The sequence below is a fragment of the Arachis ipaensis genome, chromosome B1 (genome assembly GCF_059453495.1).
Source record: "Arachis ipaensis isolate K30076 ecotype BB chromosome B1, ASM5945349v1, whole genome shotgun sequence".
Classification (NCBI taxonomy): Eukaryota; Viridiplantae; Streptophyta; class Magnoliopsida; order Fabales; family Fabaceae; genus Arachis; species Arachis ipaensis.
In genome coordinates this window covers 151,860,492-151,873,161 of record NC_142436.1, presented here as the reverse complement: position 1 = coordinate 151,873,161, position 12,670 = coordinate 151,860,492, and the positions used below count along the sequence as shown (strand labels likewise).

The 12,670-nt window shown below is 33.0% G+C and overlaps 1 protein-coding gene across 1 annotated transcript; it reads left to right on the top strand.

The window, feature by feature from the left end:
* The first annotated feature begins 919 nt into the window (after positions 1-919).
* On the top strand, positions 920-3,483 carry LOC148578893 (uncharacterized). Its single transcript, XM_088503253.1, has 12 exons — positions 920-947; positions 1,028-1,096; positions 1,178-1,243; positions 1,318-1,413; positions 1,537-1,602; positions 1,687-2,170; positions 2,258-2,344; positions 2,459-2,587; positions 2,678-2,812; positions 2,948-3,060; positions 3,131-3,224; positions 3,310-3,483. Coding segments are annotated over exons 2-12 (1,446 nt in total). The 5' UTR covers positions 920-947; positions 1,028-1,094.
* Positions 3,484-12,670: the final 9,187 nt, after the last annotated feature.

The following is a 12,670-nucleotide window of genomic DNA, read 5'->3' as shown; positions in this document are numbered from 1 at the left end:
CGTTGGGTGTATTTTAATATGTTCTAAATAATCACTGTTTGCCTTCCAGAATGGACTCCAGAAAAAGAAAGCAGAGGCAAGAGGAGCCAGATTCTGATTCAGAATCTGAATCTGAACAAAGTGATGAGTAATGTCCTGAAATTATTACTCCTTTCTTTTGGCTTCATTATAAAGATTTTGTGTATTAACTGAAGTGTCTGTTATTAACTTATAGGAGTGAAGAATCATCACCTGCAGAGAAGGAGAAGGAGAAGAACAAAACAAAAACAACACCAAAAAAGTAAGCACTTCTTTGCATAATATTCTGTGATAAAATTAATTTTTTATTTCTGATTGGTACTCTTTTTTTTCCACCCAGAACACAACCAAAAAAGAAAAAAGTTCTCGTGGAGGATTCACCTCCTAAAGAAGACCAATACTTTGACGGGTACAGTACCTCGTAAGCTATATTACCGTCTATCGTCGTAATTATTTTTGTTAACATCTTCCTTTATGAATGTAGTGAGACATATGAAATATCAAGTGACGAACTGGATGAATGGCTAGGGCAAAATGTTGATAAATCTGCTGCAGAGGGGTATGTCTTGATGGGCTGTCTATTTCATATTTTGTTGTGTTTTGCATGCTAATAATTGTTTCTTGTTTCGCAGGGAGAACCAACCTGACCTGCGATCGACAGAAGGTCGCTATGTGTCGTCTGAAACGTAAGAAGCTTTATTATTTAATAAAATCTTGTTATCATGAATTGGGTGTGTCTTGTGGTACCATTTGGGTGTATTGAGTGGATCAAGTTGGGTGTATGTTGTCTAATAAGTTGGAATATTAACTTTGTTGTGTTGCTTGGATCAAATCTGTCTTAGAATACCGGCTGTGAACTTGGGAACTGATGCTCCTTCCTCTCAAGGAAACACATAACAGAGTAGTGTAAACCAGCCGTCACAGAGCATGTAATTTCTCTTTCAAATAACCGTTACTTTTGTTCTTCTATTACCCTTCTACTTCTAATTCTGTATATACTTTTTTTTAGAAAAAAAAGCCCTTTATTATTTTATTCAAGAAAAAAAAGGCAGGAAAAAAAAGCAAAAACTGCAAGTATGTAAGTTCTCAAAAAAACAAAGCCTGTCTTCTTTTTGAATTGTTCGGGTGTATTTCTTGAATTTCTTTGGGTGTATTTTAGGTTGAGTCCGTCTGATTCGAATATGATGGTTGTGAGGGAACAGACACCGTCCGAAGCGCTTGCAATGTGAGTTTTACAATAATATTCAACCTTATTATTTTCAAAGGCGTTGTTAACCTTTCATTTTTCTTCTTGTTTAGAGTCCCGATTCAGGTTTTTGTGCCGGCATCCCAAACAACCACAGAGACAGATTTTGAACCAACCCCTATGCTACAGATTGAAGGGACTACAGAAACGTAAGAAATAGTATTGAGTGTATATTTGTTTGGAGTTTGGGTGTATATTAGCTAACAGTTTGGGTGTATATTGTTCCTGATTAGTTTCTTTTACGCCGTGATTAATTTTTTGTAACTGTGCAGCACTCCTGAAACCCCCAAACAACTTCAAGAGACCACACCCACGGTTCCCCCAGCTCCAACTAAAGTGTAAGTTCATCAGACTAAAATCAATCTTTCCTTATCATCTGTATATTCTTATTCTTATTCTTATTCTTATACATGATGACGCAGTCATCCAGACGCAGAAGACGCTGCTGCACTGTTGATGATGGCACGGACAGCTTCCTATGTTCCTAAAACAGATCCAGGGGTGCCATCATTCAGCCTTGGATTGACTGATTCAAGCCAGGAGGGGGCGTCAACACAGGAGACAGAAAGGGAAAAATCTCCAGAAGCTGCGAATTTGATAGAACAATTGGACAGTTTGGTCCAAAGAATAGCAAGCAGCGCGACGAAGGGAAAAAACACAAGTCCACAAATTCAGAGGGAGACTGGGGGAGAAAGTTCTGCAAAGTTTGAAACTCCTCGGGGATTATATCAGATTACGGATGATATGAAACAAAAGTGCTACATCTGGGGGACGAGACTGAAGGAAGATGCAGATGGAAATACTAACGAGTATGAGGAGATGTGCACTCTGATTGGCCAAGGAGAATACATTTTGATGAGAATGCACCTTGCTTCCCTCCAGGCAAAAAGTGATATAGAATCTCAGGTAATATTAGAATAAGATTACTGTTTTTACACCAAAGTCAATTACAATGCTTATTAATGTAAAATTGATTTCGGCATATATTTCTAGATTGTATCTGCCGTCTGCCTCATCCTCAACAACAAAAATGAAAAGAGATTTCAAGAACAAATATACTGTCTCCCCCCCGATATTGTGGTAAGTGTTACTTCTACGAACTTCGGGTGTATTTTCTGTATTGATTTGGGTGTATTTGTCACGTTCCATTGGGTGTAAGTTTAGTATTTCATTTCTCGTTTCCCATTCTTGCAGTGCATGGCGCTTTCGGATCACCCAAACGGGGAATTCGTATCACCAAAAACGAAAAAGGAATTCAGGGTGGAAGCCTACCCGAGTTTCATTCCCTTCATAGATAGAAAAAAATTGACTTCGCACCCATATGTAAGTTTTCGTTTGCTAAATTTGTTACTACGCTTATTTACTTATTTGCAAAATAAAATAACACACTGTTAATGTGTGGGAATCCTTCAGATTTTTGCCCCTGTCTGCTACGCCGGGCATTGGTGGTTATGGCTGATAAATACAAGAAAGCGTAAATGTCAAATACTTGACCCGCTACACAAAATAGCTCCCACTGATGAGAGAAAGACCATTAATAAATTCACTGTAAGTTGCCTCTGTCTTCTTTACTTTAATAGATAGGTCTATTTCGTTACTTGTGATGGGTGTATATTGTCCATTCAGTTGGGTGTATCTTGTCCATTCATTCGGGTGTATTACTGATTTGTTTTCGTATTTAAGGGATACGTATTTTCAAGATTGATAACATATGCCGGCGGGAAACCTCTTCAGAAAGGGGAGAGGGAGAAGGAAATTAAATCACCATATGTTAAAATATCAGGCCAAAAAACAAGGTATAAATTTGTGAGTCTGATCATTAAACTTTTGTAAATGAGATTTGTAATTTATTTTCTTTGTTTTCAGCTATGACTGCGCTGTGTACGTTATGAAGTGGATGGAGATAATTGAGCCGGAAAACATCAAAAAGGGGAAGTATCAATGGGATAATTGGCCACAGGTAACTGTCTTTAGAACCATATAACTCTGTATTACTTTACTGAATTAATATTGCTGTTTAAACAGAATATACTTTTTTATTGTAGGAGGAGGTGGACCACTATAGAGTGGAGTACGCATCCCGGATACTATTCAGTGAGATGAATACCCAGAGAGATCAGGCAATTAGAGAGAGTAGTGCTATAAGGCTGTCGAAGCCATCCTCTATATTATTAAGTCCGTTTTGTCAGATTAATTCTGCTGATATAAAAACTGGGTAATCCAACTGCTTGGTAGTTTGTAAATTGAACAAATGATGTAAATATTTGCCATTTATCTACAACTTCTATTCCATGTATATTTTTTCGCATAGTTAAACTATCTGTGCTGGTAAACTGTCTGTGATGTATTCAAAAGCTGTATTACAGGTGCTAAAATATGAAGGAAAAAACACAAATTATAAAATGCTACACCCAACGCAAGTCTAATAATACACCCAAGGTTGTATTAAATATACACCCAAACTGTCTGCGCTGTATTCAAAATGTATGAATTACATGTACTAAAATATGAAGAAAAACATCAAATCAAATATAAACCCATAACCTGAGAATTTTTACAGCTTTTGTTTTATATTTATATCTAAATTGTGAATTAACGAAAATACACCCGAAATAACAGTGCTTTTACACCCATATTCTGTAATACTATACACCCAACCAGTTATCCCCTGCTGCTGGTACCCTGAACTGATAACTCATAACGTGTCCTTGATATTGGCTGCAATTTGAATGCGCCGCTGATGCAGCATCAAACAGGTTTATCTGAAATATAACATACACACATTACCTAAACTATTAACGAGAAAAATAAACTCAATCGCCACAAATTTAAAGAACATTACTTTTACCTCGCTTAAAACTTTCGTCTTCTTCTTCTTTGTGGCATTTGCGATCTGTTTCTCCAGCTTTGAACCTAGCCTGTTTTTTGGACGTCCTCTTGTTCGAATCCTTGGCGGGCTTTGAAGCTCGTTAACGGATTCCAAGTTGGCGTCTTCGTGGGATAAAGAAGATGTCCCCTTCCTTTTGGCTTTTAATGCTTCCATCTCGACCATGACGTTATCGTACGCGCGGTGCAGAATTGCAGTCAGCTCCTCTGATTCGGAGGCAAATTCGCATATATTTTGCGAACGAAAAACCAATTGGTCGAACCTCTTGCTTCTTGGCTCCATTAGTGGCTCGTCGTGGCTGCTCTTGATGTGTGTGTGTCGCCTCTTTACCTTCTTGCTCCATCGTTCCAGTATGTATCTCGGTGACACTTGGCTTACTTGTTCGAAGCTTAACACGCTTAGTGCGTGACGGCACAGTATCCCTCTCGACTCGAATAATAAGCAATGGCATTTTACCTTGGCTGCAACCGAGTCGTAAGTAACCACGAACTTGTTGAATATTGAGCTGGAAACTTGTTCTCCGACTTCGTATACTGAATAGCCTAGAGCGGAATTCTTTAGTCTGGTGATGCAATTCGCCTTTCCTCTGAATTGCGCTTGGACTTCCCTAAAATTTGCGTGAGTGTACGCATCTTGAAACTGAGCTTCAATGCAGGATTTGGTTGCACACGGTATGACCGTATGAAAATCTGCAGCATCTGATTCTCTCTCTGCTTGCTCCCTGCTTCCGAGGCAATTATCGTATTGTTTGACGAACTGAATAAGCGAGCTGTTCCGGGTGATATACTTGTTAAAAAATGAATGCATGCTCTCGCTCCTTTGTGTGCTTCTCATCCCTGCCCAGAAATGGTGATCCAGATAGATAGGAACCCATATGTGACGGTCTTCGTACAGATATGCATAATACACCCAAAGACAGTGTATAAATACACCCGAGAAAACATGCAACTTACACCTCTGATGCAGATTTTAAAAAGACATTACCTGAAAGCCACTTGTTGTCCCCAAGACCAAAATTCAGCAGAAAATCGTTCCAATTCCTATCGAATGAGTCTTTGCTGTGAGAGTTCCAAACAACTTGGCTCATTTCTTGTTCAATATCGGCATGTCCCTTGTACCCGTTTAATTTGCTTGGAATCTTCTTCATGATGTGCCAAATGCACCAGCGGTGAACTGTTGTTGGCATACAGGCCTCTAAAGCCCTTTTCATGGATGCGCACTGATCGGTGAGAAACCCTTTCGGAGCGTTTCCTCCCATGCAACGAAGCCAGCTTTGAAATAACCATTTGAATGATTCAATTTCTTCGTTCTTCATCAAAGAGCATCCGAGAAGTGTTGATTGACCGTGGTGATTCACCCCGACAAAAGAACCACAGACCAAATTATACCTGAAACAAATTACCATGGTCCAGAATGCAAAATCATTAGCTACACCCTAACAAATGCTTCGCATACACCCAATCAAACAGCCAATATACACCTCTACTGCGGATTCGTAAAAATAAATTAATTTGGCATCATAAACAGGGACAGTTTGTTACCTGTTTGTATTGTAGGTGGTGTCGAATGAAATGACGTCTCCGAAATACTCAAAGGCGGCTCTGCTTCTTGCATCGGCCCAAAAAGCCAGCTTAATCGATTGATCCTCTTCGAGTTGGAGCTCAAAAAAGAAATTCGGATTCTTCTCTTTCATTCTTAAGAAATATTTCCCGAATTCCTTTGCATCTTCTTGTTCGGAAACATTCCGCACTTCCCTGGTAATGTAATTCCTCACGTCCTTTTCGATAAAATTTAACTCGCGGTGACCCCCAGCAGCAGCAACAAATGATTGGTAGGTTTTGCTTGGTCTGATACCGGCCTCCTCGTTATTCTCTATCGTACGACGAATGGACATGCTTAGTTCCCTGTGCTGTTTGAGCATCTCTGCTTTGCTTGGACAGCAGGGGTGTGAATGATCCAGCACAACCTTTGAAATGATCCAAGCACCGACATCCTTCAATGTGTGTATATAAATTCTTGCAGGACAGTTTAGACCGGCTGTCGGATTGGTCTTCTCGGTTGGAGATATTTTAGATTTCCATTTTCCCTCTCTGCTACATGTAATCAGTTGGTTCTTAATCTCGTTTCCCTTCCTATTTGTGCACCGAACTCTTGTAGAGAAACCTGCAGCCTTGGCGTAGTTCCTGTAAAATTTTCCAGCATCTTCAAGGGTAGTAAAGGTCATTCCAACCTTTGGAACAAGCTCGTCATCAACAACTGAGAGAGGCTGCAAAATACACCGTGTCAGAACTGTAAATACACCCATAGATATGATTCAAATACACCCAATCATGTCTAATACGATACACCCTAACCGCAACAACTCAACAACAGAATGACTTTTAAAGCCATAAACTGTAAATACACAGCATGCAGATATAATACAGTTCTAAAAACACACCTAATCATGTCTGTTATAATACAGCTGAACAACAACAAGTAAATTAAAATAACAAAAAACCAGTAAAGTGTAGATACACCCACACTTCTAGCTAAAGTACACCCAAACAAGAATTGATCTACACCCGAGCGTCTGCTACAAATTCCAGGTAATTAATCACAACTAATACATTGAATCGACAGATTCACGTAAACGTGTTACTTTCACAGTAATGTTCAGTAATTTTTCAACTACACAATGCTATACAAATTACTGAAAGAAATTTCATACTAATCCTATGTAAATCAAACCTCAGGGACTTCGTTAGATTCTGACTCATAATCCACTTCGCCTGCATTCAGATGACAATCTGAGGTTGAATGATCCATTATCTTCAAAACGAGATCAAAATTTGATTTCGAAAAACAACAAATCAAAAATAGAAAACGAAGATGGAGTTGCAGAGAGAGACAAAGGTAACCTAAACGAAGAAGATGCTAGTGAGAAAAGGAGAAGAAAAGAACAATGGAGAAGAAGGAGGGTAAACGCGGGAGAAGAAGAAGAACGAAATCTCAAAATAACGAAAACGAAAAGGGAAAGAAATCTTTTAAATCTGGTAGTTAGATATACGCGCGATGTTATATAGCGCGTGTAATCAACGTACCTGAAGCAGCGCGTATTTTGATCTTATTGTTTAATGAACTTGTATGGCATACAAGCCATTAGGGCTTGTATGCAGAGCTTATCTATTTTTAAAAATAACTTATTAAACTTGATTTTTAAAAAACTGTTTACTAAAACTGTACTAGATATATCATATATTTGTTAAATTGACTTAAAAGGCTTTTAATAAACACAAATTATTAACATTTGTATTCAATAAAGTTATTTTCAAAGTTTAAAATGATTTTAATAAATATAAGGGAAAACTAAAATTTGGAATCAATAATTTAACTAAGCATAAATTTAAATATTTATTAATATATAAGATTATATTAAATTTTTTAATTTTAATAAATACAAATTAATTTTAAAAGATACCTCTTTAAATGCTTGTAAAAAACACACTTAATTTTTAAAAACTACAAATATAAATATATAATATCTTTATTTACTAAGCACAATAAAATATTTATGCACATATTTTTTCACAAAAAATTTAGCAAATCGGAGCTTACTAGACAAAAAAAATCTTGCAATATTGACCCACCACTCTTTGAGATCTGATCTTACTTATAGATACAATATAAGATCTGTATTTAGCCTTAATCAGTTGTGCCTTGGGAAGAATCCAAAAATGTTCCACATCAAATTAACATGACTGCTACGACAGCCAAGGAGAGTAAACACAAGTTGCAAAAACTCAACAATACATTTTATTTTAAAAAGGAGTTAAAGATGTATATTTCAAAGTTTTTTATGTATATATCAAAATATTTAATGCCCTTTATAAAAGTTTAGTTTTTCTTTTAAAAATCTTAACAAGTAACCAAAAACTTTGTTATACAAGACCAATATCAAATTGCGTTAAGTGGCATCATTATGGGTAGGAGGGTAGCGATTTTTGGTGGGGCTATCCTCAAATCTAAGTTGTGATCCTATGTCTACGTATTCAATAATTTGATTCAATGTTTTCGCAAAGTTGACTAAATTCTTGGTGCGCAGAGGTCACTCTCTGCAATATAGCCATTATTATATCATTATTATAAGCATCTAGTCAAGTTCAGAGAGTTAAATGTCAAATGGGGACTTTTTCTGGAACCATACTAATTTTTCAATGCAATCTTAGGAGCCTATGTATTCATATTTCCATGAAGCAAGCCAAATCTTGTTTGTGTTATTATTCAATTGAAAAGTACCCATGTATTGAAAATAAAAGAAGAGGCCAACTATATTTCATTAATCATATAAAGTTTGAAATGAAATTCATTAAATATCAAAATTTTAAAATAAATTTACTATAAGAATTTAATTCGCATATTAAGGTTTAGCTAACATGTTAATGTTATAAATTAAAAAAAATAATAATAAAATTTAAGTTTTAATATGTTTGTGTATATTTATAAGACAAAATTTTAAAATTTTTACTGATAATATTTTTAAAAATTTTACTTACTTATATCTAAGAGCACATTTTAAAAATACCATAAAAAAAATATCGGACTAAAAATTATTAAAAAATTAATACATTAAAATTTAAAATTTTTTATTAATATACTCTTAACATATACCTTTTAAGATACAAATTAACTAATTTTTATCTTTAGTATATATTTTAGCCAGCATCACCTTATTAATCAATGGTGTGCTATAAAGATATTAGTTAAGCATACCATTAAAAAAATATTTTAATATTTTTGATATATTTAATAAATTAAAAATATAAAAAAATTTATGTTTACAATAAATAATATTAAAATATATTTTTTCTTTAGGATATGCTTAATCAATATTTTTAGGACACAAATAACAAAATTCAATTTTATATTCAACATGGTCAAGTGATTTTTCAATAGATAAAATAATCTAATAATCCATTATCATTATGGCTTAACAGCATTTATGATAATTAATATGGCGTTGTACAAGGGAAAAAGTCAAATTAAAAGCGTTAAACAGAGAAGGAGGACATAGCTTGAATCCCAAGCTATCAGCCTCGAAATTTTGTTCAGTGGGAAATGGGTCATTGGATAATCATGTTGGAAGAATCCTTGTTCAACGATTTGGTCAAGTTTATCTTTTTCCAAAAAATTCCACGGACATAATTATATTGAAACTCTTAACTATTTTTATAGTAATATTTAATGAATCCCCCTAAATATATTTTAAAATAATTTAGTCCATCACGAAAAAACAATTCAGTTAAACCATTGGATAAGGTTCAAGTATCTTATCCTATATGCCTCCTTACCCATTATTGAAATTCGACAATTGCTTAAACCAGCCATAGCCATTCTTCATGCCTTTTATGGGACCATGATGGTTTCGAAATCTATGGTATTTTATGTGTCAAAAAAGTAGACACAAAAAGGACAGGAGATGGTTTTCTCAACATGAAAAATATGCATGTAAATATCACGTCCTCAGATGCTTTATCAATTTTACTTAAATTTTTTTTATGTCCATAATTTATTTCATTAATTTCAAGCCTACATTTTTTTTTATTTTGCCTTCAAACGAACAACAAATGTTAGTGTTCTCATCTTGTCATATAAATGACCATTTATTTTTAACTAAAATTTAATACATATAATTGATTAAACTATATTATTTTTGTCAAAATTATATCAGACAAATTGATTTGGTCAAAAAATTGATAAACCAAAACTTAAACCGATTTAAATTAATATTCTTTTTTATAGAAAATTACTACAATAATCTTATTATAGAAAATGAATAAAATATTTTTACTATATATTTTTTTTAATTTTAAAAATCCTAAATTCTAACCCTATAACGACACAGAAAAAAAAAAGGGTTAGAATTAGGGTTCTTATAATATATATATATATATATATATATATTAGTCATTTTTTATAATAGAAATATTATAATTTTTTATAAAAAAAATATTAATTTAGATCGGTTCAAGCTATAATTTATTGATTTTTTTTTGTCAAATCAATTTATCTAATCTAATTTTGATAAAAATAACATAATTTAATCAATTATACGTATTAAATTTTAATTAATTAAAAACATCTTAAAAATAACGTTTTAAACGTCTTTATCTAAGTGGTTACTGATCTAAAAATTTTCCTTTTTTTTATATTTTGCCTTCAAAACGAACAACAAACAAAACACATAGAAAAAGATACATCCTTAAAAACCTCTTTTTTCTAAGGCATTAGCATTCACATTGAAAAATTATCTTTTATCAAATATGACCAAAATTAATTTTACAGTTGATGAGGAGTACCAATATTAAAATAAAATAATAAAAATTGTTTGACTGCTTCGCTGATAGTCAAATGTTTAATATTTTAGTACGCCTAAGTTATTGAATGTGTTGCGTTCATATCAGTAAATCATAACTTTTTGAGTTACTACTAACTAGTCTATAAGATTTAATAATTCAGTACTTGTTTATGACAGTAATAACTAATGGCTAATACTAACACAAGAAGATTAAGTATATATGCTACTGCTACTATTTAAGTTATAAACCAATTCATAATGGTCATTATGATACTAGCTATATCAATTAATTATGGTTTAAGACTTTAATTTGTAACGCTTGCTCATCTTTTGGGCTAAAGTTGGCAGAAATGCAGAATGTTTAATTATTTGTAGTCAGTTGAAACTACTTATGCTTGGTCAACTAAATAATTATGGGTCCTTTTCAAATATAGTATTAGTTGACAAAGTAATATATAGTATAGTACAAAATTATATATAATAATATGCCCATAGAATTGGTGAGGTCTTCTTTGTAACAAAAAAATGTCAACCACATGCACTCTTAGAGGAATTGCTTAAGAACAAAAAATAGAATGTTTTTGGAAAAGTATATGAAATCAAGAGGTGATCAACTAAAAAGTAAATAACTTAATTAATTTATAATTATATTTAATTAATTTTATTTGTTTTTAATTTATAATATTTGATATTAATTGCTTTTCATCCTAAATTAAAATTCTGAATGATACGTTGAAAAAATAGGGGCAGAGATCACGAAACTTCTAACAATTTCAATTCTTAGTATATAAAAAAAATTATAAAATATATAAAAGAACATCTATTTAGTATGAAAAAGAAACATTCTGATACTTAGTAGAAGAAACATTCTAATGCCTACCATAAACACCATTCACGTAGAAGTTTTGGATTTACCCAAAAGTATTTGACTGATTTTTAGCTGATACCCTCTTGATTTCCTAGCATTGTTGAATGTTTTTAAGCTCTTTCATTAATGTCTATATTATATTAAATGGGTCAATATTAAAAACATGTATGGGAAAAAAGTTTTTTAATTAATAATTTGTTTTCTTCTAGTTTTTAATTAATAATATGATATGATATACTTAGGATGAAAACATAAAAACGTAAAAAGATACAGATATTTTGACTACCTTATTCTTTCGTGCAGTTTAATATTATATTGGTCTCTTTGATTTTAGTATTTTATAGGTGTTTTTGGGGTAGGAAACAATTCTTAATCCACCTTGGTTAGCTAGCCCATGGCCCCACTAAAGCGCGCTTATGAAATTTTTCTATCGGATACGTTAGTAACCAAAGAAAATCAGTTAAAAATAGTCATAACTTGTCTTATTTAGCATTCATTAATTGTTGCGACAATTAATTAATACTAAATAAGGCAAGTTCTAACTGTTTTTTTGTCTACTTCTATCAGAAATGTTTGACACTTAGCTTAATTAATTGATCCCTCTCTTATGGTTTTGGACCAACTAATGCAGAATTGGTTCAATAACGGAATATAAGCACACCAATAATACAATATACAATTTAGTAACTTATCACTAGCTTAATTGATATAGATTTTGAAAGATTAATACCAATAGAATCTTAAGTGTTATTTTTAAAGAGTAAAGACATAAAAGAAAAGTAATATAGAGCTATATAGCCGGCATACGTTATGTACATGTCATTATAATGCAAACTCGTCAAACAGAAAATCAAAGTCAAAGATTAATTAACAGGACTTGGTTACGACATGACATCAAGATAGAAATAGTTAACACGTTTTCACATGGAATGAACTTATCGATCTCTCTCAGTCCTTTAATTTCTAATAATAACTTAATACTAACTTAAAATGTCCCATTTTATAAATTTTGTTATTTTTTTAACGTGAGACTAATTTCATACGCTACTTCATATACTTGCAACATTAACAATACATATAGCTCGATGGTGCGTCGTGGATGACTAGTATATAACGAAATGTTGTCTAGCTCCGCAGATTCATTCAATATTCCAACCTTGAATTGAACCCTAATTTCATTCTAATTAATGGACTCACTTATGGGAATTCTTTCTTCTTTTTGGGTTTCAACTTTCAACCATTCAAACACTTACGATGATGAATTAATTAATTAATTAATTAATTAATTAATTAAGATTTGATGAACTTGCATTG